This window comes from Macrosteles quadrilineatus, unplaced genomic scaffold, assembly GCF_028750875.1.
Source record: "Macrosteles quadrilineatus isolate MER2022 unplaced genomic scaffold, UCM_ALF_1.0 Scaffold_1__1_contigs__length_201487025, whole genome shotgun sequence".
Lineage (NCBI taxonomy): Eukaryota > Metazoa > Arthropoda > Insecta > Hemiptera > Cicadellidae > Macrosteles > Macrosteles quadrilineatus.
The window spans coordinates 181,146,067-181,173,523 of NW_026542594.1; the positions used below are offsets into that span (position 1 = coordinate 181,146,067).

A 27,457-nucleotide genomic window follows, 5' to 3' on the forward strand; every position below is an offset into this window, starting at 1 on the left:
ATCTTCAAAAGCCAAAAACACTATTCGTTAAAATTCATATATATTTATAATAAATATAACAATTTGGTACTTTAGTATAATGCGGAGGCCACCCTTATCCAGCGCTTATGTACGGCTATGTTAGGTTAGGTTATCAACTTATCATGAATATGTTTGTAGGGCATTTCTGGTTCCAGTACCAGACAAGGAGTGTACGACATATGCGTTCATTGATATAATTATTATTATTATTTATAATTGAAATAATGTACGTCTCTTCATATAGTCCTTAGTTTTATAGTGCACTTATGAGGTCCCTCTCAGGTGTGAACAAATCAGAATACTTTATTCTTGAACATAGAGTACAGAATAGGCGTCAAACATTACAGAGATTTAATTATAAAATAGCATAAAGTTGTTAGGCTTTGAGGCGCTGTCGGTAGTGATGGTTATTACTATAATAGTTGTTTAGTCCTCACTGGAACATCGGTGAAGTTCTCCAGTTCATGAACTCTTCAACAGTGTAGAATGGTCTCTCCACAAGCCAATACAAAGCCGATAAGCGTTGTCTGGTTCTGCTTATGCTGGGGCTTTTTATTGTCTCTGGGAGCAGGTTCAGGAACTTCGCTCCCATGTAGGAAGGCTTTTCTTCAAAAAGAGTTAGATGATGGACTGGAAGTGTGTAATTCATAGCCTGTAGGGTGTTATGGCTGTGCCTATCCGTACCTCGTTAGAGCTGTAGCCTGCTTGCGTGAGTAGCCACAGCTAGGATGTATTGGCTTGTAATCGTTAGGATTTTTAGCTCACGGAATTTCGGTCTGTGACTTTCTCTCTTGTCCATGTCTGCTAATATTCTTACTGCTTTTTTCTGGTGGATAAGCACACGTTGGAGGTTGGTTGCCGATGAGTTTCCCCATACTTCAAGGCCATATCGAAGATGTGATTCAAACAGTGAGTGGTAGGCAATCTTGGCTATGTTGGTGTCACTTATGGTTTTTATCCTTCTTATCACGTAGACACTGCTATTCAGCTTACTACACAGGCTGTCAATATGGGGGGTTCATGTTAGTTTCTGGTCTATTATTAAGCCTAAATACTTTGCTTCTTCTGGGCCTTCGATGTCTGGGATACTGCATACCCCACCATTTCTCCTGCCAAAGACCAGTTGTTGTGTTTTCTCTTCATTGACTACTAAGCTGTTGTTTTGGCAATATTGTATTGCCATGTTTATGGAAACAAACAAGCTGATTTCAAGGGCTTCAGGGTTTTTCCCAAGGAGGAGTACGGTATCAACTGCATACATGTGCATACAAATGTATGACTCTTGATACCTTCCTTAGTTTTGAATGATGTTCCACATATAGTGCACTTGTAAGGTCGCTCTTCATTGTGACTAATGTATGTTTCATCATATTATCCAAAGTTTTAAAGATTTTCCACATGTAGTGCAGTTATGTCGCTCTCCAGTGTGAATGAACGTATGACTCTTTATAATTACTTTTCTTTTGAAGGACTTTTCACATATAGTACACTTATGAGCACATAAAGTGCTCTTATGATGTTGCATCCTGGTGTGAACAAATTTATGACCTTTCACAATTTCCTTAGTTTTGGACGATGAAGTGAATTATGAAGTCGCTCTTCTGTGTGATATAATATATGTTGCTTTATATTTGCCTTAGTTTTGAAGGATTTTCCACTTGTCGTGCATTTATAATGTCGCTCTCCAGTGTGAACGAGTGTATGATTCTTCATAATTTACTTTCTTTTGAAGGACTTTCCACATATAGTTCACTTATGAGATAGCTCTCCGATGTGATGTAATGTATGACTCTTCATACAATTCTTAGTTTTGAAAGATTTTCCACACATAGTGCAATTATGAGGTCGATCTTCTGTGTGAACTTATGTATGTTGCTTTATATCTGCCTTAGTTTTGAAGGATTTTGCACATAAAGTGCACTTATGAGGACGCTCTTCTTTGTGAACAAATACATGTTGCTTCATATTGATTACAGTTTTGAAGGAATTTTTACATATAGTGCACTTATGTCGCGCTCCATTGTGAACGAGTGTACGATTCTTCATAATTCCCTTTCTTTTGAAGGACTTTCCACATATAGTACACTTATGAAGTAGCTCTCCGGTATGATGTAATGTATGACTCTTAGTTGATTCTTAGTTTTGAAAGATTTTCCACATATAGTGCAATTATGAGGTTGCTCTTCTGTGTTAACTTATGTATGTTGCTTTATATCTGCCTTAGTTTTTAAGGATTTTTCACATGTAGTGCAATTACGATTTTCACATGTAGTGCAATTACGATGTCGCTTTCATTATGCTCGTTCACTTCATATAGTCCTTAGTTTTGAATGTGTGAAACTAAGGTATGTTTTATCATACGTTTCTTAGTTTTGAAGGATTTTCCACATATATAGTACAATCATGAGGTCGCTCTTCTGTGAGACCTAATACATGGTGCTTCAAATTGTTGATGGTTTTGAAGGATTTTCCACATATAGTGCACTTATGATGTCGCTTTCTGGTGTGAACAAATTTATGACCTTTCATAATTTCCTTAGTTTCGAATGATGAACCACATGTAGTACACTCATGAGGTCGCTCTTCTGTGTGAACTAATGTAGGCCCTATGACTTTTCATATTGTTCTTAATTTTGAAGGATGTTCCCCATGTATTGCACTTTTGAACTCACTCTTTGTGTAAACTAATGTATGTTGCATCATATTGCATTTAGTTCTTAAGGATATTCCACATATAGTACATTATGAGGTCTCCCTCCGGTGTGTACTTATTTATACCGGTTAAAATAGCCATTAGTATTTTCCACATAAAGTACATTAATGAGGTCGCTCTTATGTGTGAACTAATGTAGGACTCGTCATATGTTTCATAATTTTGAAGGATGTTCCAAATGTAGTGCACTTGTGAGCTCGCTCTTTGTGTAAATTTATGTACATATTGCCCTCAGTTCTTAAGGATTTTCCACATACAATACGGTCGCTCACCGCTGTGTACTAATTTGTGCCTGTTTACATGGCCACTTGTTTGGAATTATTTTCCACATACAGTACACTAATGAGGTCGCTCTTCTGTATGAACTAATTTATGACTCATCATATGATTCTTAGTTTTAAAGGATTTTCCACATATAGTGCACTTATGAGGTCGCTCTTCTGTATGAACTAATGTATGACTCATCATATGATTCTTAGTTTTAAAGGATTTTCCACATATAGTACACTTATGAGGTCGCTCTTCTGTGTGAACTAATGTATGACTCTTCATATAGTCCTTAGTTTTGAAGGATTTTCCACATATAGTGCACTTATGAGGTCGCTCTTCTGTATGAACTAATGTATGTTTTCTCAAATAGTCCTTACTTATGAAGGATTTTCCACATATAGTGCACTTATGAGGTTGCTCTTCATTGTGAATTAATGTATGTTTCCTCATATTGTCCTTAGTTTTAAAGAATTTTCCACATGTAGTACACTTATGAAGTCGCTCTTCTGCGTGAAATAATGTATGTTGCTTTAAATTGGCCATACATTTTAAGGATTTTCCACATAAAGTGCACTTATGAGGTAGCTCTTCATTGTGAACTAATGTATGACTCTTCATACCTTGTTTAGTTTTGAAGAATGTTCCACAAATAGTACACTTAAGAGGGCGCTCTTCTGTGTGAACTAATGTATGACTCTTCATAAGATTCTTAGTTTTGAAGCATTTTCCACATGTAGTGCACTTGTGAGGTCGCTCTCTGGTGTGAACTAATGAATGACTCTTCATACCTTCTTTAGTTTTGAAGAATGTTCCACATATAGTACACTTATGAGGTCGCTCTTCTGTGTGAACTAATGTATGACTCTTCATACCTTCTTTAGTTTTGAAGAATGTTCCACATATAGTACACTTATGAGGTCGTTCTTCTGTGTGAACTAATGTATGACTCATCACATAGTCCTTAGTTTTGAAGGATTTTCCACATATAGTGCACTTATGAGGTCGCTCTTCTGTATGAACTAATGTATGTTTTCTCAAATAGTCCTTACTTATGAAGGATTTTCCACATAAAGTGCATTTATGAGGTCGCTCTTCTTTGTGAACTAATGTATGACTCTTCATTCCTTGTTTAGTTTTGAAAAATGTTCCACATATAGTACACTTAAGAGGTCGCTTTTCTGTGTGAACTAATGTATGTTGCTTCATGTTAGTAATCGTTTTGAAGGATTTTCCACATATAATGCACTTATAAGGTCGCTCTCCTGTGTGAACCAAGGTATGAATCTTCATATTATCCTTAGATTTGAAGGATTTTCCACACAAAGTGCACTTATAAGGACACTTCCCAGAATGTGTCAATAAATGACGCTTTATATGAGATATTTGAACAAATGTTTTCCCACAAGTCAAACATCTAAAGGGACGCTCGTTCGTGTGTAAATATATGTGACACTTCATTGCCAATAGAGTTGGTAAATTTTTTCTACATATTGGACACTCAGGCAAAGGCTTTTTAGTGATCTTTAACATGTTTTAGTTGTCAATTTCTGACTTTTAACTTTTTATAGACATGCTAGAAACTGATTGAAATCATTTGGTTGGCTTTGTACGTTTTTTTCTGTTTGATTTGTTTAATGTTTGACATTTACATGTGTCAATCAACTTTAAAACAACTCTTGATCAAATATTGTTATGTTATGTTATGTATTAAATGGCTTACAACATAGCCTACTCGAGACAATTTGATTTTTTTGCCTGACTTTTATGTTCCACTATAACATTTTAAGACTACTTTTTTAAAAGACAACGTTGCTTCTATGTTCCTTTTTTCAAATTATATTGCATCAGCCATATAAAACCATGTAGCCTATTCTTTATATTTAATTTTATGTAGTGGATCACTTACTTTCATTCCTACTATAAGTGTAGTAAAGACTTAATCTTTTTAGCTGCTCTTTAAAGTATTATATCAGATTATGTAAATTATCTTTCTTGCAAAATGAATTAAGGTTCCTTCTCCTCTTCAAATCTATTGCCTCTGCTGAAAAAGACCATATTTTATTAGTTAAATATATTTGTTGTGATCATTTAGGAAATTTTTATTTTACAATGATTTCAAAACATTACAAAAATGTATACGTAATGTACTATATCCAGATTATCATAATAATGCATGATATGAATCATAAATGCAATTTAAATTAATGTAATCAAAGTAAGTATAGGACCGGGTGTCCATAAAATAATCAAATTCTAAATCCTTTTTTGAACTTAAAGATGAATGATTGCTAATACAAATTTCATGGATTGAAAAAGAAACTTTACACATTTGGTTTGGAGAAGTAGTACCATGGCACACCATTTTATAAGAGCTCTGATGGCAAATAGACTTATTGCAATTGACAAATGTCCAGGCGTGAGGCCCATTGGAATAGGAGAATGTCTCAGACGCATTCTGGCCAAATGCATTATTTTAGCTTTTGGCGATGATGCAAAACAAGCATTAGGTACAGATTAACTTTGTGGAGGTCTCAAATCAGGTATAGAGGGAGGAATACATTTCATGCAAACGCAATATAGTGAACACAGTTATACCAACAAAGAATGGTGTATGATTCTGGTCGACGCAGATAACACTTTTAACAAAATAAACAGAATTCATGCTTTATGGCAAGCAAGAGTCCATTGGCCAAGAGCTGCTAGATTAATTTATAATACTTACCATTGTAGCTCAGATTTAATTTTGCAAGGAAGTAATCAAAGATTGTAAAGTCAAGGAGGAGTTACCCAAAGAGATCCACTATCAATGATATTATACGGTCTGGCAACACTTCCATTAATACAAGAACTAAAAAGAATGCCTAACACATCTCAAGTTTGGTATGCAGATGACATGGATGCTGGCTATCATGCTTGCCTCTGAAGAAACTTAATCTGGACATGTCCCCACAAGAATTTAGAGATGCCCTCTCTCTACGTTATGGGAAAACACAAATAAACCTCCCATTAAAATGTGAATGATGCGGAAATGAGTTCAATACAGAGCATGCTCTAAAATGTCAAAATGGTGGTCTGATAATAAAAAGACAAAATGAAGTAACAGACACAATAGGTAACATGATGGAACAAGCCTGGGGAAACTGCATTAACGAGCCCTTGATAGCAGAAGGCAGTCATCTCAACGAACCTGCACTAAAAGCTGATTTAGCTTGTAGAGGCGTGTGGGAGACTCAGATGGAGGCATTGTTTGATGTTCGTGACGTTGACACTGATAATCCATCTTATGTCTCCATCCCTCATCAAAAAGTAATAAAAAAAAGCGAAAGATGAAAAAAGAAAGTATACTAAAGCTTGCGAACAACGACATGCATCATTTACTCCTCTTGTCAAAAGTGTTCATAGAATTTTTGGGAATGAGTTTCAAATGTTTTAAAGGGTTATGGCTGAAAAACTATTAAAGAAATGGAAAAACCATACAGTTTGGTAATAAGCTGGATAAGATCAAGAATGATTTGTGCTGTTTTAAGGGCAACAAGTATGCGTTTGAGGCGAACAAGAAAGAAATGGTGGTCAGCGAGAGAATTTGAAGAAGGAGCTGGAATTCCAAATTTTTGTGTGTAAAAATTAATTGTCAATTTCTAATTTTACAGTTCTCTACTCTTTTAGTACAAATTATATTAAATAATAATAAAAAATAGTAAAAATTTAACAGTACTTTTGAAAGTAATCAACAATTAATTGTTTAGAGCAAATAAAAATAAAGCACATAATTATACTTGTTAACCTTTTTACACTAAAGTAAAAAGTTGCAGCTTCATCACTAAATACCAGATGAGTAGCAAAATGTTCATCTTCTAAGCAGTTTTGAAGTCAGGTGAGCAGCTCAACACGAAGGAGCATGTGACAAGGGACAGTGAGTTTAAATAAAAATGTGGTTTTCTAGCTTCCAACTTGTATTTACTTTAGGGATGGTCAAGTCTCAAAATTTCGGGAAATTTTAAATCTTGTTACACGAGACGAGATTTCTTTTTGGCCGAGATTTTTACCGAGACGAGAATAAAAAAAAATTTAAAAAAAAATTAAAAACGCCTGCAGAAAGTCAATGCAATACCCGCAATACAGGAGCGTGTTGTAGTTGCGTTTCCTTTGCGAAGGCGTTCTTATTTAATTAATTCTTTAAATGTAAATATTACTTTAATAACATTTGAGAAGTTTTGTTAAGTGTAAGCAGTGTGAGGAATGTTTTATTACTATAAGAAGTCAAAACAAGTAACTATTTTATAAAAATTAATATTGCTTTTATTTTATGATTTATTTTATTTTAGGATAAGTTGAACTCTATCCTAACTGATATCACTATGTTTCCTAATCGTAGGCATTTTTAATAAGTTAGGCGTGATTAATAAAAAAATGTTATGCTGATGTTTTTTAATAAAAGATTGTAAATATTCTTGCCTATTATCATTATTTTTGTATTTTAACAGTCATCTAACAATGTTACAAAATCAGGTAAAAATTTTGAACGTGCATTTCCCGTTGTGTATGAGAAGGGAAATCCCGTCTCGATCTCGTCTCGAAATTTTATGAGAAATAAAAAATCTTGTCTCGTCTCGTCTCGAACTAAAAATCCAATCTCGTCCATCCCTAATTTACTTTTTATTTATTTATATAACATCATCACATTACATCAATTCTCTTGACAAGTGATTTGTCACAAAGTCTAATACTACATTTTAAAATCTTAAAATAGCTTAGAAAAGAAATAAAACAAATCATTAGGCTAAAAACCTATGGTAGAAGTAATATCTTTCAAATATACACATCTTCTAGTTATTCTTCTAGTGAGTAAAACGTCCTCTCAAAAAAAAAAAAAAAATGTTTTAAGATAATTTAAATTTAGAGAATGAGGCAATGTTTTTAATCTCAGCAACCAATTGTGATTAAGAACATTGCTTTATTCTCAAAACTTAAGAACACATCTAATGTTAACATCTTCCAGATATTCTGTTAGTGAGTAAGATGGCCACTCAAAAAGAAATGTTTTAAGATAATTTAAATTTAGAGAACAAGGCAATGTTTTTAATCTCAGAGGGTAATTTTTTGAACATTTTTGGTCCTGTATACTGAGGGGATGAAAGATTTTAAGCCTTTGTTAAACTGGTTTTTATAATATTTTTGGATCTTGTGTTATGTGGATGAGATTGTTGACAGTCCATGAATGTGCCGAAATCACTTTTAAACATTAATGGCGGTTTGTAAACAGCTAAAAAATAATGCTTGATATAGGTTGCACTTTGATAGGTTTTTAACGTGTTTTTGCAAAATTAGTTGTGAATCGATATCAATTCCCAAATACTTTATTGTTTTTATGTAAATGAATTGAAGTTAAGTTTGTATTTAAAATGATTTCTAGGTTTTTGGGGACGTTTATATTTAAAAAGGTACTTAGGTAATCACTATTCCAGAATTTAAGGTGGATTTTCAGTAGTTTTTGGATTTTGTGAAAATGGGAATCTTGTTAATTTTTTTTTAATCGCGTGAAAATATTTGTATAATATTTTTGGTGGATTAGCAAAATCTTCATTAACTGCAACAATCCAACCAAGCCTATTCTAGTTTTTGTTGAATTGTAATGAAGCAACGTAGGGATGATAATGATTCATGATGTCCCTAAAACCATAAGATATATAATATGGGTATTACTGCACATCCGGGATACAATCACAACGTCACATTTTTGGAGATGATTAAGTTAGTACTGAGATTTTTGTTTACAGTCAGAGGTGCTTCTCATAAAAAATGCAGACGTTTAAAATAATAAAATATTTACCAAATTAGTAGTACCTAGGCTATGTACAATTTAGTTAGATTTTCATTTGATCGTAAAATACTAGCCTCTATACCCTTTAAGTAAAACCATAGATAAAACATAACTCCCTTAGTAGATTTCTCATCCTAGTGGAACAGCTGAAGACAATTTTATTGTTAGTTCTGTACGGTTTATGTAGAGGTCAAGTTTTGTTTACAATTTGTTCCCCGTTAATAAAGTCATTTAAAACCTCGTTTAACCAAATGATACGATCTGGCTATTTTTGCATGTTTTTTGTTTTTTTTTTTGCATGGTTTTGCTTCAGTTTTGTTTTGCATGGCTTTGTTTGTTTCCTTATTATTATATTGATCTAACTTGTATTTATTTGTGAATCAAGAGATGGACTAATTTATTATTTATTTGTATTGTAAGTGACTTAGCCTATTGCTTTGCTTAATGGCCTAATAAATCATTGAATCAAAATCAGTCGGGTAGAAAAGCCAACTTGGAAAAGAGAAACCAAATTTAACTACCATGAGAAATACATGGTGAGCAAATTTTGTTTACATATAAGCCGAGTGGGATTATAGATAAATATATGCCGATGCTTGATGGCAAAACTTTGCGTGCATACCTTCAATTTGAGACCTCAATAATGAAAATTGGTCGGGTAGAAAAGCCAAAAAAACTCGGAAAAGAGAAACCAAATTTAACTCCTATAAGAAATACATGGGGTGCAAGTTTCGATTACGTATATACCGAGTGGGATTATAGATACATTTATGCCGATCCTTGATGGCAAATCTGTACGTGCATACCTTCATCAGAGACCTTAATCATGAAAATCGGTCGAGTAGATGAGCCTAACAAACTCGGAAAAGAAAAACCAAATTTCACTCCCATAAGAAATACATGGGGCAAATTTCGTTTACGTATAGGCCGAGTGGGATTATAGATACATTTATGCCGATGCTTGATGGCAAATCTGTACGTGAATACCTTCAATTCGAGACCTCAATCTTGAAAATTGGTCGGATAGAAGAGCTAAACAAGAAAACCAATTTTTTTATATATATAAGATTCAACTGGTTGGTCTCTCAAGCATAAACATACCTGTTTGCTGAGACTTATTTAGACTTTTCTGTTCTCTTATGAAGCCTGCTCGAACACAGACTTGTTTCAAACCACCAATACCAATGTGAGAGTTTCCACTCTGGGTGTAATAATAAAAATTCTCCGCCACAGCCTAATGTTTCCATTTTTGAAAATAAAAAACAAAACAAACACGTATGTATGGCTAAACACAACGGAGGTATTAAAGGACAGGAAGAATTCAAAAACATGTATAGGCCTAATGTATAGGCATAGACTAACCAACACAACCTCAAATAACACTTGAAAATTTAATTTCAAACCATTCGTGGTATATATAACCAATGATGTACTTTCAACGTACTGTATTATTCTAACAAGGTTGAGATTGCGGAAACCCAAAGTTGTATCTTATTAACAAAACAATAAACCTCATAAAGTATGTGTCAGATTGCTGAAACCATTTTTTTTAGTTCCCTTTCATAATAGACATCAAAATATAGTTTTCCAGTCAAAATACAATTCTTAAGTAGGTTAACAATTACAAGAAAAGATTATCCATCCGAAAAAGGCGATACTTGGCCAAAAATTAAATGTTACATTTTTGATTTTCAAACGGCTTGGCAAGGTTAAAATATGTAGGTGTTGATGTGCAAGTACTTTTTTTGGTTGTAGGGGACACAATTGATAAACAATACATATACCTTTGCTAATTGTAAAAACAAGTTCCACCTTCTAAAATATTGACAAAAATATGCAAAATATGAGATCACTCAACATTGTGTACAAATTTATGCCTCTTTACATCGCCACTTGTTTGAATGATTTTCCACATAAGAACACTTATAAAGTCGCCCTTCTGTGTGAAATAATGTGTGTTTCTTCATATAGTACTTAGTTATGAAGGATTTTCCACATGTAGTGCACTTATGAGGTCGCTCTTCTGTGTGAAATGATGTAAATTGCTTCGTGCAAGTAATGGTTTTGAAGGATTTTACACATATAGTGCACTTATGATGGTCGCTCTCTAGTGTGAGCTAATCTATGTTTCCTTATATAGTCCTTAGTTTTGAAGGATTTTCCACATATAGTGCACTTGTGAAGTCGCTCTTCTGTGTGAACTAATCTATGTTTCCTCATATAGTCCTTAGTTTTAAAGGATTTTCCACATATAGTGCACTTATGAGGTTGCTCTTCTATGTGAATTAATGTATGTTTCCTCATATAGTCCTGAGTTTTGAAGGATTTTCCACATATGGTGCACTTATGATGTCGCTCTCTGGTGTGAACAACTATGTGACTGTTCATAATTTCCTTCCGTTTGAAGGATTTTCCACATATAGTACACTTATGAGGTCGCTCTCCTGTGTGATCTAATGTATGAATCTTCATTTTAGCAGTGGATTTAAAGGATTTTCCACAAATTGTGCACTTGTGAGGTCGCTCTTCAGTGTGAACTAATTTATGAATCTTCATTTTGGCAGTGGTTTTGAACGATTTTCCACATAAAGTGCACTTATGAGGTCGCTCTTCTTTGTGAACTAATGTATGTCTCTTCATATATTCCTTAGTTTTGAAGGATTTTCCACATATAGTGCAATTATGATTTCGCTCTCTGGTGTGAACAAATATATGTCTGTTCATAATATCCTTAGTTTTTAAGGATTTTCCACATATAGTACACTTATAAGGTCGCTCTCCTGTGTGATCTAATGTATGAGTCTTCATTAAAGCAGTGGTTTTGAAAGATTTTCCACATATAGTGCACTTGTGAGGTCGTGTTTCGGTGTGAACTAATAATGTATGACTCTTCATATTGGCCTTGGTTTTGAAGGATTTTCCACACAAAGTGCACTTATAAGGACATTTCCCTGAATGTGTCAACATATGATACACTACATGTTGTCGTTGAATAAATGTTTTCTCACATGTCAAACATCTAAAGGGACGCTCGCCCGTGTGTAAATATATGTGACTTTTCATTTTAAATGTAGTTGAAAACGTTTTTCTACATATTGGACACTCAAGCGAAGGTTTTTTATACATCTTTAACATGTTTTAGTTTTTTATTTCTGTCTTCTACTTAATCAGACATGTCAGAAACTAATTGGAATTAGCAGGTGGGCTTTGTATGTCTATTTGTGTTTGATTTGTTAAACGTTTAACAGTTATGTACATGTATCAATCAACTTTAAAACACCTTTTGATCTAATGATGTTATGTGTATAAAATGGCTTACAACATATGCTACTAATGGCAATTGGATTGTTTTGCTTGACTTTTATGTTCCATCAAATTAAATTAGCCTATTTATTTAAATGAGAAAGTTGCTTCAATGTTCCTTGTTTTCTTCATATAATACTGCATCAGCCACATCAGCCAAATAAAAGTCATGTAGGCCTATAATTTAAGTTTTATGCAGTGAATTACTTAAAGTGTAGTAAAAACTTAATGCTGTTAGCTGATGTTTAAAGTATTATATCAGATAATTTAAATTATCTTTCTTGCAACTTGAATTGAGGTTCCTTCTCCTCTTCAAATCTTATTGCCTCTTCTGAAAATACCATATTTTATTAATTATATACATTTGTTGAATCATTGAGGTAATTTTTAATTTTAACGATGATTCCAAAACATTACAAAAATGTATACATACTGTATTATAACCAAATTATCATAATAATGCAAAATTAGAATCATAAATGCAGTTAAAATTTATGTAAAGTAAGTAGAAGAGTGTCTATAAAATATTTATCAGATTTAAAATAGTGCACTTTTCCGCACTTTTCTCTCCTTTGTGAACTAATGTATGAATCTTCACACAGTTCTTGGTTTTGAATAATTGTCCATATAAAGTGCACTTATAAGGACACTTCCCTGAATGTGTCAACAGATGATACTTTATATGATGTAGTTGAATAAATGTTTTCTCACGTGTCAAACATCTTAAGGGACGCTTCAATTAAATTAAAATAAATTCAAACCTCTTTATTTGTTTCATGTACAACAATACAATAAATAGCGCCACAGTTTCTTAATCTAACTCAGTACATTGCATTGAATTGTTCAGTTATGAAATTTACAGTTATGTAGCATCAGCATTCACATCAGTTAAATCGTACAAGTCTTCAAGAGAGTGAAATGCATTTCTGATCATAAAACTTTTGAATTCACTTTTGAACTTGTTTTGATTTTCTATGTTCAATATTTCTTTAGGAATATGTTTTAAGAATACAGAACCGGCATAGTATGGTTTATTTTCATATGGCTCAGAATTGTGAAAAGGTAAGACTATGTTTTTTTTTTCTGGTGTTGTAGTTATGTATATCTTCATGTGTTGTAAAATTGGATTTATTTTTCCTGACATGCATAATACACTCAAGGATAATACAAACTATAGATGGTTAATATATTTTGGTTAATAAAATGCCCCTTTACAGATTCATCAAACTCGAGATTTAACATGGCTCTTATAGCTCTTTTTTGACTAATTAAAATTTCACAAAGGTTTTGTTTGGTTGTACCTCCATACGCACAAACTCCATAAGATATATGGGATTGCACTTGGGCATGAAAAACATTTTTTTTTACTTTCAAATTACAAAGATAATACAATCTTTTTAAGGCATTAATTCCTGAGTTTATTTTTGCTAAAAGATGGTCTATATGCAGGTCCCAACTAAGATGGTTAACGATATAAAATCCCAAAAATGTTGATTTATCTACCCTTTCTATTATATTATCTAAATATATAAAAGGCAAAGCCCTCACTGACTTACTCACTCACTCACTCATCACTAATTCTCCCACTTCCCATAACCTAGGAGGCTGAAATTCGGTAAACCGTTTCTTTGGACATGAAATAGGGAAACTAAGCTGTTTTTATTCTGATCGGACTCTCGGGCTCCGCCCCAGTGGCTCTGGAGATTCTCATGTTAACCTTATGAGTACTCATAGTTAAATGGAATCAATGAATCTTAACAGCTGTTTCAATAAAACAAGTTGGTTCTGTTCTATGATATTCAATAGCATTAAAGCATTATTAAAGTTACAAGGATTACCAACAGTGTGCAGAACTATTATTTTTTTTACATTTATGACAACAGCTAATTTGCAACCAAAAGGTGAGTGAGCGTAGCGAACGAACTTCAACCTGGAGGCAAGTTAGCGTAGCGAAGGAGCCAACCTGAAGGCAAGTGAGCGCAGCGAACGAGCTCCAACCTAAAAGTGAGTGAGCGTAGCGAACGAACTTCAACCAGGACGTGATTGAGCCATGCGAACGAGCTCACTTATGAAGCTAAATGGGGCAAAGCCCGCGGGTACAGCTAGTTATCAATAAAAATGTTAAAATCATTCTCGTTTCGGTTTTGTTCTGTAGTGAAATGAGTGTACAGTAATTAGTCTTCTGCGGGTTTAATATTAGATTATTGGAAGAAACAAAATCCTTAAGTTTACCTAATTCTATGAATGAATTTATTTCTATTTCCAAGCCAGTCTTTGCAGACATAATAAGATTAGAGTAATATTCATATAGTATAAGTTGATTTTTTATGTCCTTAAGTTTAAACTTAGATAGTTTGGCATATCCCTGATGTAACTAATAAATAATAAAGGTCCAAGTATTGACCCTTGTGGTACCCCGTGTTTAATTGGTTGTAAAACTGATTGATATTTTATCACTTGATTGCTTATCCGTGTGAAAATAAATTTGAAACTTCATTGCCAATAGAGTTGAAAACATTCATTTTTCTACATATTGATTACTCAAGTGAAGACTTTTTTGTGATCTTTAACATGTTTTAGTCTTTATTTCTGACTTCTAACGTTTAAGACATGTTAGAAACTAATTGGAATTAGTCTGTTTGCATTGTACGCCTATTTAAATATCTAATATTGTAGAATTTGATTAACCTTTTACAATTGTATTATCAATGAACTTAGAAACAACTCTTGTTCAAATATTTTTAAGAGTTTTAAATATCATACAACATTGCCATTATTTTAAGTTCCATCATATTAAATTACCATACTTATTTTTTTAAGAAATTGGCTCATATGTTTCATGTTGTCATTAACATGTTTTTATTAGCTCGCTTTCTTGTCTGTTCGGTACAAATTTTGAAATTGGTTTTCAAACCAATTTCCTGATGTGCTAGAGACTTTAAACTTGAAACATAGCTCACAAATGGATGACAATGTAGTATTAAATAATTTATTTCCATATTTCCCTTGAGCTACACCCCATAAGATTCCGATTTTTTAATGTTTACATTTTGATTAATGTTAATATATCAATTGATGTCAGCTGTAAATACTTTAATTTGACAGTCCTTTCAAAGTGCAGAGGTTAAGATATAGGCCTACAGGTTCTGCTCCCGAGAGATTCTTAAGTTTTATGAATATGAGAATAGTAGCAATATGTGATTACAGTTAAAAAGGTTTGGTTATGTAGGCCTATTAATCTTACTAATATTATAAATCTGAAAGTTTGTGAGTTTGTGTGTATGTTTATGTGTTGCTCAATCACGCATAAACTACTGGACGGATTGGGTTGAAATTTGGCATGATGATAGCTCACATTCCCTATTAACATTTAGGCATATTCGTATCTCAAAAATCCTTTCGGGCTCCGCCCCAGTGGGTCTGTAGTTCCCCATGTTAAACTTATGAGTATTCACATTTAAAGGGAATTAAAGAATTTAGTCAGCTGTTTCAACTTTACAAGTTGGTTCTATAATATGCAATAGCATTCAAAAGTTATAAGGTTTCCCAACAGGGTGCAGCACTATTATTATTTTGTTTGTGCATATATATGATAACAGCTAATTTGAACTAAGCAGCAACAAAAAGCTGTGATACACAATGAGAACTGTCAAAGTAGGATTGTTTAAAGTTAGGTTTGAGTTTTTAATTTAATGAATAATTTGTGATATTGTGCGAATGTTTGATAATTTATTTTTTTCTATTGTTTAGGTGCAATGGTAGAACATTATGGCAATGGTAGATATGTTATACTATATCATACCGTAAATTTATGAACCAAATTTTATCAAACTGTGTCCTCCCCCCATTGCAAACGCAAAGCTTGAGTATAACTGCAATAAGCATTTTATACTTATATGCCAACCCCGTACGAAGGACGGGTGCTCTGCTAGTAAGCCATAAAAATAGATTTTAACATATTTAGATATTAAAGACTAAAAAGTATAAAATAATTAAAAAAAAAAAACTTTTTAAAATATCATGTTTTTAAACACACTAAAAAGTAGAAAATTATTTTATAAATATGTGGAGAAAATAAACTTCATGTTGGCATATATATTTATGAGAAAATAAGTATTTGTAAGAATTTAAGCGAAAAATGTAGGGCGAATGCAATAGATAATAATAATATATAATAGGTTAAGATAATTGTAAATTAGATTTTGCATGTACCCCACGTTTTTAATCTTAAAAGTACTTTAAGTACTCATTCTCTACAGTCTACACATATTTATAAAATTATTTTCTACTTTTTAGTGCGTTTAAAAACATATTTTTAGAAGCGATTTTTATTTATAAATTATTTTTCATATTGCTTACTTTAATTTGTGCTTTAGTGTAGGAAGTAAGAGATTAATCTTGTTAGCAGCTTTTTAAAGTATTGTACTCCAGTCTCTGATACACTCCAGTTCCGATATAATCAGATATTATGTACATTATCTTTCTTGCCACGTTAGTTTAAGTTCCTTTTCCACTTCAAATCTGTTTATTTTCTTCATAAACTGTAAAAGAACATGTTTAATTAATTATATACATATATTGTACACATTTTCAGTTATATGTTTGTTCATTTACGTTAAACTATAATTTCAAGACATAACTACATTACACATTAAAACATTACATTAGGTATTGTATTTTTTTGTACAATACTCAGTCTTATTTAAATCTGAAAATTGTACAGATGAGTCATAAAGTATGCAAGCTGAAACGACTTACCCAATAAGGCATCATGCCATAGAAATAAATAAAAAAAATGAAAATAAATAAAATGACTTGGAACCAGGACCTGAAGGATTTTAAATCTTGAGGCAAGGAACTTTTATGGACTCATCTTTTGTATTCGGTCTAAGAATTCTTGGAATCTGAAATGCCGGGTCGCCAGAATTGTTCCCTCTGCTGATCATTGATGTCATTTTGACAACACACATGGAAAGGGTAGAATTAGACCCATACACTTAGACTATAACAGAATCTAAATTAATGTATTCTAGTTATCAAGTGAACTGGATGCTATATAAGAAAAGATGTACGGTCTGTGAATGTACCCCCCCTGGATTAGAACTATGACCCCTTATCAGAAAACCATATGTGTACAGGCAGGAAATGTACCCCTCCCCTGGATTAAATATCATCAATCTTCCGTAGACAAAGTAAAGTGGTTATTATTAAAATGAAATAGTAGAGAATGCCCTCCAAAGTGTCATAGGTTGGTATTATTTTTAAGCCTGTACATAAAATAGTGGTTGATCTTATAAAAAAGGTATAAATAAAAATAGCTTTTAAAAATGCCACGTTTTTAATCGCACTTAACCCTCCGAGTGTTTTGTGTCGATTTTTCGACTCACAAACACTGTTTACAGCAAAGGCTCTATGACTGACAAAATCGGATTGAACTGGATCGAGTTAGGTATCGTTCTTTTCGTTAGATTCTAAGCTTTCTAAAGGTCTGTCTCTAAGCGCTGTAAGTTCTCCGAGCCGATCGTAATTGTAGCAGACAGCTGACGTGCATATTTGTAAACAGGTTAGTTAACCTCGGACCGCTGACTGATGTGTTTTATTATGTTTATCATTGTTTTGAGTTAAAAATCAAAAGTTCTGATATACGTGGTGCATTATAAGAAGATTTAGGTGATTTTGAAGGGCTGGTTGATGATCCTGAAGAAGTAGGTAGTGATATTGATGTAAATTATCAGCCAGATTCCTAGCTATGGTTAGGCTATGCATTCTTAGCTAAACGCTATGTATCGAAATCTGTTTTTGCCCATAACTTATTTATTTGCAGATCTACTTCCTTATATGATTATATATTTGTAATCCTCATAAAATTTAGAACAAAGTGGCTATTTTCAAATATTTATAGGCCTATAATTTATACAACTTCATTGAGCGCAAACTTATTTTTTTTTTGAAGATTTTCCAAAAAAAATTTTTTTTTACTTAAAAAATTTTTTGGAACAAATATTCCTTATGTTTTATGTATAATATTGAAGCCCATGATTTTCCAAACAAAATGGTATATAGAACAGTATAATTAACATTGTTTTTAAGCTTCTCAGATCCGTTTTAATAAAACCTTGCAAATGTGCAAAAAATAGGCAAACATTAAGGCCAAAACTAGGGACCCTCGGAGGGTTAAAGTAGAAAATAATCTATAAATATGTTGAGAGAATAAATACTTGTAAGATTTAAAACAAAAAATTTGGGGCGCATGCTAATTTACAATTAACTTCACCTATTGAACTATTATGATCTAGGCCTATTGCATGCGCCCCAAGTTTTTTGTTTAAAATATTAGCCTACATTATTTATTTCCTCAACATATTTATAAATTATTTTCTACTTTTTAGTGCGTTTAAAAACGTGGCATTTTTAAAAAGTATTTTTATTTATAAATTAGTTTCTACTATTTAGTCTTTAATGTGTTTAAATATGTTAAATCTATTTTATATGGCCTGTTAATACATAACCAAAACCTTATTATCTGTATGAGCTGTTTGGCCCGTCCTACGAAGGGGAATCGAGTAGTCCATTAAAACTGTATATAGTGTGTAAATTACAAATTCAAGCATAGTTTAAGCAGTTCAAAATTTATAGTAAAGAAAAAGCTGCCAAGCAACAACAATCATGACGTGATCATTGTTCTTTTCCCAACCTTTCCTCAAAAAGTCGAGTAGTAAAATAATTTTCATAAGCTTTCTTTTGAAGATTCGTGAGCTTAGATTCATATACAACAATGGTTATAGAATCTTACTTATTTCCTATAAGTAATCAATGACAAAATCACAGAGTAAATCAAAACTAACCTCATAGTTCTAAAGAATATTTTTTTTTATTCAACCACCTGTTAGTTAAAACAAATTATATTGCACTAAAACAAACTAAATATTTTAAAGACTGCTCAAAAAAATAAATTAGAACACCAACTATTTTACTATGTGTATATTTAAATCAACTCTCATCCTCTTACCGAATAAATGAACGTATAAATAATTATAGCCATAACACATAGTATAAATACAGTAAGTCAATTCCACGTATGTCATTTAATTTTCATCCAAAAAATGCTGAATTTGTGCAGAAAACGCTGAATTTTTACAGCTGTTACGTTAAGCAAATAGTATTTACCAAAAGCTAGAGTAGAATGTTAGCGTCGGCTGCTGGACTTTTGAAAATTTTAAACTTAATTTCTAAAAAACTGAAACCCTAAACTAAAATTATGGCTTCGACATTCCCTAGTTCTCAAAATTAGGCTATCTTTCTTTTAACACAAAAATCATGAAAATCCGTCAAGTGGTTGATTCAGAATCGTGAAATCAAAAAACCCTGTCACGTTTTAATATATAAGATGGTAATCAGATGTTTTATCTTTACTTTGAAATGCTTGTTTTATATTTTTACAATATCTCGGGAGCAGAACTTGTACCTCTTAACCTCTGCTCTTCGAACTGTCAAATTTAAGTATTTACAGCTGAATTAAATTAATTGATAGCCTATATTTACATTCTTTCAAAATGTAAACATGGAAAATTTGGAAGTCCATGGGGCGTAGCCCAAACAAATATGAACATGAAATGATATAATATTGCATTGTCATCAATTTGTGAGCTATATTTCAAGTTTCAAATCTCTAGCTCATCGGGAGGTTGGTATAAAATTGATTGCGAAATTTGTACCGGACAAGAAAGCGAGCTGATAAAAACATTTTAGTATGAGCATGGAAAGAATATCTACAGATTTGGCTTCCCCACTTTACTTAGCCTCGGGCGATATGGATACTTTAATTATTTTTACCTTGAACCAGCCAATTACCAGATGAGTGTATTTTTGAATACAGACTATTAACAAGTTTTGATTTTGTGTTAGCCTTGTTAGTTAAACTGTTCGAAAGCAATTTGTGTCATACTCACTTTAAAACTGCAAACATTTGTTGGACAAAGCCCAAAGCCAATCAAAACATAAGTAGGCCTATTTTAATCCTATGTATAAAAGATAATAATAGTAACAGTACACATAATTTGGTGAATGGTGTTTTTCCATGAGAGCATGATAGTATGGGCTGCTCAAGTGCAGTAACGTTTGCCAGGCGAGATACATATGATATGAGAGGGTTAGAAGGCCTGACCTGCCGGGAATAGTGTGCTTACTTGTGTGTCATAGTTATTATTGTTAATTATGTGGTTTACTGTATTGTCTGGTGGTGAATGGGCAACGATCTTTTTGTTGCTATAATTCATAGCTCTTCAAGATCCATTTTCATAAGCATAGGCCCTACTATATAAAAAATGCATTATTGTAACCATGTCATTAAGATAGGTTAGGTTTCCGCAAGATTTCCGTTAAAATAAGTTTGAAATTTGCACACCTGTATTAAGGAATCAGATTTGCAACTGTGGTAGTTACTGAGGGAATTCAGTCGTATATTATGTGCGGGAGTTGATGTTAAGCCAAAAGTGCTTGCCTGCGCCATCCAGTGGCGATTGCTAGAACTACTGGAATCATCTGACTACTGTCTACCCCTGCGCCTGCAAATGTGAGTAGGATAGGCCCGCAACCACACCTATTGCTGAAGAAAAACTTGCAGGAGCTACGAAAATGACGGGAACTAGGGAATCTACTACGAGAAGCGGAGAAAGACCTCCCCAAAGATCTAAACGGAGAACTTGGTAATGGATGTTTTTATGCATCTCCATCTGTGTAGGTTGTATTAATAGTCAAAGGTAGTAGGCCTACTCTTTCCACTCTAAGTTATTAGATAAATACTCAAGTGATGCCACTGTTGTACTGATCCCAGACATCACTGAAATCGTTATTGTGCTGTGTTTGCACATTGCAGCTTGGCAGGAGTTTCAACAATTAATTCAGAATGGTACACACTTGAGCCCAGATGGCATCACAAAGCAGTATAAAACCAAGTACAAAACTTGATTATGTTGTTGAAAATATTGTACAAGTCAATAACACAATCACTCATCCCCTGGTTATAGGCCTATTACCAAATGTAAAGCACAGTTCATTACTAATATCTATATAGGTAAATAAAATTAGAGTTTTGTCTGTACATTGCTCAGAATTATATATTTTTAAGGTTATTTTTACGTTTTATACATTAAAGAAGCAGAAACAAGTCTTATCTCTATTTCTGTCTGTCTGTCTTTCTGTAACACTCAAGATGGCATTTTACGCAATCTTCTCCATGAAAACGAGAGTACCTATCAAGATCCAAGTCATTTTAATGAATTCACTTGATTGGCGAGAGTGTCTTTAGCCATTAAAACATGGCCTCACTACTTTGTAAATAAAATTGCGGTCGTTCAAAAATGTGGTTTTGTGCGATTTTTGCCAAGTTTTCGGTCAATTTTTATCACATAATCATCTATGAAATAACGAACAGCTGTTCGGATCAAGATTATTTTTTCTAGCTGTCACTGATATGTTTACAAATGTTGTTTACAAATACCGCAATCATTTCCGATCACGTTTTGAAAGCAAATCCCAAACAAAGTGAGATTAAAAACGTTTTTCTTACATAACGGATTTAATTAATCGCAAGTGCAATATTATAGTGTAACCGTAAATGAAATTAAATAACTAGGCATCATCCAGGTCAGGAACCAGAGATTATTTGTGTATGAAATTGTTCTTGAGTTTTGATAGCCAGAAAGAAGACCTTGAATCAGTGTTGTATAGGACTGGGACACTTATAATGATCGTCGCCAATAGCTTACAAACAAGGTTTTCACTCACTGACGGCGCTTGAATGGCGATTGTGTTAAGTGTAAAGATGAAAAAATCACAACTACAGTGGGTGATTGTAAGTAATAGAGGTATACGGATGATGCTAAACTCGTTTTACCAAATGTGTCACTTTCTGTTTCTACTCACCGTGTGATGCAATCGCTGGACCATACAGCCAATAGGCCCATAGCCCATCTCTTGGGTACGTACGCCTACCTATTTATTCATAACAACCTTTTTCGATGACGATCCTTGATACATGTACTTTTCCATGGAATACATGGCCTACCTACTTAAGAAATAAAGTTACAAATGTCCAAAAACCCAACACATTTTGTGATTTTTGTCACATTCAACTGACTACTATAAGATCCCCGTGCGTAGAACGGGCACACAGCTAGTATTTAATAATACTTTACTGTAGTACTCTCTTATAATATTTAACAAAGTGTTATGACACTAGCGCTCAAGTGTCACCAACATGAACTAGACATGGAAAAAACTTCAGATTTTAGAATGGACATAGAAGTCTAACATTGTTTGTTGGTGTATGTTTAATAGTAGTTGTTAGTTGTTAGGCTTTAGAAGTATGCCTAGTAAAAATCCTTATTCTAGGTATAAGAAGGATTCAACAGGGCATTTAAAAGCTACATGGTTAAAGTAACACAATGTTGACACACAAATTACATAAATTTAATAGTTAGGCCTATACAAAGTTTCTGGTGAGGAAATATTGTCAATTAAAATAAGTTATACTAAGTTAGGTAGTCAGTAGACTTACAAAGGTAAATAAAACTTAAAACAGCCATAACTCCGTTAATATTTGTGAGCGCGGAAAAATTTGTGCACCGTTATTTTCAGCAAAAAAACTAGTATCTGGTGATATATAAATCTATATAGGTTCCCATGGTCACGTTCGTCGCAATAATTACCACTAACTTACTTCCCTATACGGAAATTCGCTAAAATAGGATGATAATGATGGACAGCAGGTCAATGGTGTAGCAATGCAAGCTCATAACTTACCCCTGTTTATAGACTTTATAGTTATTCATGTACAAAGTAGAAGTAGCCTAGGCCTAGCCTACAATACACTTTTCTGGAAAAAACTTCCTAACTTGAAGTCTTGATTCTTGAAACAAACTGGTCCTCAGGAATCACTGGAATCACTACGAATTTACGAATACGATGAGCTAACTTTTTAATTTTAACTTATTGCTATTCTGTCTGACACTCTGACTGAGGATTCCGGATTCAGGAATCAGGTCAGGCAGGAATGGCAGGATTTAGAGGAGCAGGAGCAGGAGACCGTCGTGAAGTTAGCGGCTCTTTTCATCGGCGCTTTTTCGGTTTGTAATAGATGTGGGTTGGTACTTCTGCGGACGCCACAAACGTGTTTTGCAGGGATGTCGGAAACACAATTCAATGACAATACGGTGCGAAATGATGTTTTTATATTTATATAATGTCAATTATACATTGATAAAACGTGTATACAAGTTAAAACTAATTAATTGACGTATTTTAAAAGGCATATTAGAGACCGTAGTGTACATTATACGAAGCTATGGCTTAACATAACGCGATCAATTAAAACTCCGAACATAAAAAGTGCATAATCTTTTTTCCCAAGCCCATCACATCAACTTTGAGCTATTCTAATGGTAATATACAATGTGTAGAATACTCAGTATAAATATGATTGAGGCAGTCCAGTGAATTACGAAGCTATAAGGCAAAATGTATATGGTTGATAGTAACTCGTATCAGGAAAAAGTGCACAATCTTTTTCCTAAGCCCATCACATCAACTTTGAGGCATTCTAATAGTAATGTACAATGTGTAGAATACTCAGTATAAATATGATTGAGGCAGTCCAGTGAATTACGAAGCTATAAGGCAAAATCTATATGGTTGATAGGAACTCGTATCAGGAAAAAGTGCACAATCTTTTTCCTTAGTCCATCACATCAACTTTGATGTATTCTAATGGTAATATACAATGTGTAGAATAATCAGTATGAGTATGATTGCGGCAGTCAAGTAAATTACGAAGTTATATAGCAAAATGTATATGATTGATAGGAACTCGCATCAGGAAAAGTGCACAATCTTTTTCCTAAGCCCATCACATCAACTTTGAGGTATTCTAATGGTAATATACAATGTGTAGAATAATCAGTATGAGTATGATTGCGGCAGTCCAGTAAATTACGAAGTTATATGGCAAAATGTATATGGTTGATAGGAACTCGCATCAGGAAAAGTGCACAATCTTTTTCCTAAGCCCATCACATCAACTTTGAGGTATTCTAATGGTAATATACAATGTGTAGAATAATCAGTATGAGTATGATTGCGGCAGTCCAGTAAATTACGAAGTTATATGGCAAAATGTATATGGTTGATAGGAACTCGCATCAGGAAAAGTGCACAATCTTTTTCCTGAGCCCATCACATCAACTTTGAGGTATTCTAATGGTAATATACAATGTGTAGAATAATCAGTATGAGTATGATTGCGGCAGTCCAGTAAATTACGAAGTTATATGGCAAAATGTATATGGTTGATAGGAACTCGCATCAGGAAAAGTGCACAATCTTTTTCCTGAGCCCATCACATCAACTTTGAGGTATTCTAATGGTAATATAAAATGTGTAGAATAATAAGTACGAGTATGATTGCGGCAGTCCAGTAAATTACGAAGTTATATGGCAAAATGTATATAGTTGATAGAAACTCGCATCAGGAAAAGTGCACAATCTTTTTCCTAAGCCCATCACATCAACTTTGAGGTATTCTAATGGTAATATACAATGTGTAGAATAATCAGTATGAGTATGATTGCGGCAGTCAAGTAAATTACGAAGTTATATGGCAAAATGTATATAGTTAATAGGAACTCGCATCAGGAAAAGTGCACAATCTTTTTCCTGAACCCATCACATCAACTTTGAGGTATTATAATGGTAATATACAATGTGTAGAATAATCAGTATGAGTATGATTGCGGCAGTCCAGTATATTACGAAGTTATATGGCAAAATGTATATGGTTGATAGGAACTCGCATCAGGAAAAGTGCACAATCTTTTTCCTCAGCCCATCACATCAACTTTGAGGTATTTTAATGGTAATATACAATGTGTAGAATACTCAGTATAAATATGATTGAGGCAGTCCAGTGATTTACGAAGCTATAAGGCAAAGTGTATATGGTTGATAGGAACTCACATCATGAAAAGTGCACAATCTTTTTCCTGAGCCCATCACATCAACTTTGAGGTATTCTAATGGTAATATACAATGTGTAGAATAATCAGTATGAGTATGATTGCGGCAGTCCAGTGAATTACGAAACTATAAGGCAAAATCTATGGTTGATAGGAATTTGCGTCAGGAAAAGTGCACAATCTTTTTCCTAAGCCCATCACATAAACTTTGAGGTATTCTAATGGTAATATACAATGTGTAGAATACTCAGTATAAATATGATTGCGGCAGTCCAGTGAATTACGAAGTTATATAGCAAAATGTATATGGTTGATAGGAACTCGCATCAGGAAAAGTGCACAATCTTTTTCCTGAGCCCATCACATCAACTTTGAGGTATTCTAATGGTAATATACAATGTTTAGAATAATCAGTATGAGTATGATTGCGGCAGTCCAGTAAATTACGAAGTTATATGGCAAAATGTATATGGTTGATAGGAACTCGCATCAGGAAAAGTGCACAATCTTTTTCCTGAGCCCATCACATCAACTTTGAGGTATTCTAATGGTAATATACAATGTGTAGAATAATCAGTATGAGTATGATTGCGGCAGTCCAGTAAATTACGAAGTTATATGGCAAAATGTATATGGTTGATAGGAACTCGCATCAGGAAAAGTGCACAATCTTTTTCCTGAGCCCATCACATCAACTTTGAGGTATTCTAATGGTAATATACAATGTGTAGAATACTCAGTATAAATATGATTGCGGCAGTCCAGTGAATTACGAAGTTATATGGCAAAATGTATATGGTTGATAGGAACTCGCATAAGGAAAAGTGCACAATCTTTTTCCTAAGCCCATCACATCAACTTTGATGTATTCTAATGGTAATATAAAATGTCTAGAATACTCAGGGTAAATATGATTGCGGCAGTCCAGTGAATTACGAAGCTATAAGGCAAAATCTATATGGTTTATAGGAATTAGCGTCAGGAAAAGTTTCGGTTTGTAATAGATGTGGGTTGGTACTCCTGCTGACGCCACAAACGTGTTTTGCAGGGATGTCGAAAACACAATTCAATGACAATACGGTGCGAAATGATGTTTTTATATTTATATAATGTCAATTATACATTGATAAAACGTGTATACAAGTTAAAACTAATTAATTGACGTATTTTAAAAGGCATATTTGAGACCGTACTGTACATTATACGTACATTATACGTATTGTGAAAAATGACAGAGAAGAAGATATTGAAGACCAACTGAGAACCATATTGAAAATAAACAGCGAAGAAGACATAGATTATCCACCGAAACCCATTTTATTCTAAATTAACAGCGAAGAAGACATCGATGACCCACCGAAACCCATAGTATTGGAAATTAACAGCGAAGAAGACTTCGATGATCCACCGAAACCCGTATTATTGGAAAACAGCGAAGAAGACATCGATGACCCATATATTGAGGAATCATGGTGCAAGAAACGAAAATCTGCTGATAGCTATTTTACGGGCCACTCTCCTAAAGCTATAAAATTAAAGAATAACACTAATGCGACATCTAAATTCAGATTACGCCCAGTCACTACTAAAGCATTTGTAGAGAATGACACTAAACAAGAGGAGGAACTAGTAGATAGTGTTAAAAGTAGTACAATAACTAAATGTAGAATAAGTTTGAACAAGGAATATCCGCACGAGAAAGCTTTGCCAAATGGACTGTTCGATAACCCGGATTTTTATACAGACGTACTTGTTGCTGATTCATACATAGTAGCAGTATTCAAAAATTTGACTCCAACTAAAACCTTAGTATTATTTGGAGAAGAATATTCGTCTCTATTTGATAACCGCGAGTTAATTCAAGGCTCGGTTGATGCATGTATTGCAGCAGTTTTAAAATCATTAAACAAAGAAACAATTATAAAATTAGTTAATGTGGAATCAAATTACTCCTTGTTGAGAGGACATTCAGTAACTGTAGCATCACCACTGTGGAGTTATTTTAGAAACTTAAACAAGTACGAAGCCATGCTAATGCCGTATGTAATACCAATTAGTGACCAAAGGAACCATTATTGTTTGATCATAGGCGATTTAAAAAATTAAGTTTGTTATTATTATAATCCTCTACCAGATTGTGGCGATACAAACACAATAGCTCATAGAAAATTTCGCAACTTCTTGTGTTCTGTTCAAAAAACACAATACAGATCAGATGACTTTGAAGTAAATAAGTGGACTTTTACTGAAGCTGTCGGAGTAACGCAACAAGACAGTTATAGCTGTGGTGTGTACGTTATAAATTTTATAGAGCGCTGG

General features: G+C 33.4%; 2 protein-coding genes across 6 annotated transcripts in view; both read right to left on the bottom strand.

Annotated features, from left to right (window-relative positions):
- The window catches only part of LOC128991047 (gastrula zinc finger protein xLCGF3.1-like), a 42,872-nt gene extending 19,723 nt beyond the window's left edge, over nucleotides 1-23,149 (bottom strand). For 2 of the 5 annotated variants that reach the window (XR_008490590.1, XM_054413768.1), the window contains exons 1-3: nucleotides 22,932-23,149; nucleotides 16,488-16,669; nucleotides 4,911-5,045 (exon numbers count right to left, since the gene is read on the bottom strand). The gene's annotated coding sequence lies outside the window, so the exon portion shown is untranslated. Of the gene's footprint in view, nucleotides 1-4,910; nucleotides 5,046-6,191; nucleotides 6,264-12,336; nucleotides 12,460-16,487; nucleotides 16,670-22,931 lie in introns of those variants that run through there. The other 3 variants (XR_008490592.1, XM_054413777.1, XM_054413785.1) reach the window with 3 other exon arrangements.
- LOC128991041 (zinc finger protein 99-like) lies at nucleotides 2,480-4,671 on the bottom strand. Its single transcript, XM_054413756.1, has one exon. It carries the CDS (start codon nucleotides 4,532-4,534, stop codon nucleotides 3,074-3,076), a length of 1,461 nt encoding a protein of 486 aa, XP_054269731.1. The 5' UTR covers nucleotides 4,535-4,671; the 3' UTR covers nucleotides 2,480-3,073.
- Nucleotides 23,150-27,457: the final 4,308 nt, after the last annotated feature.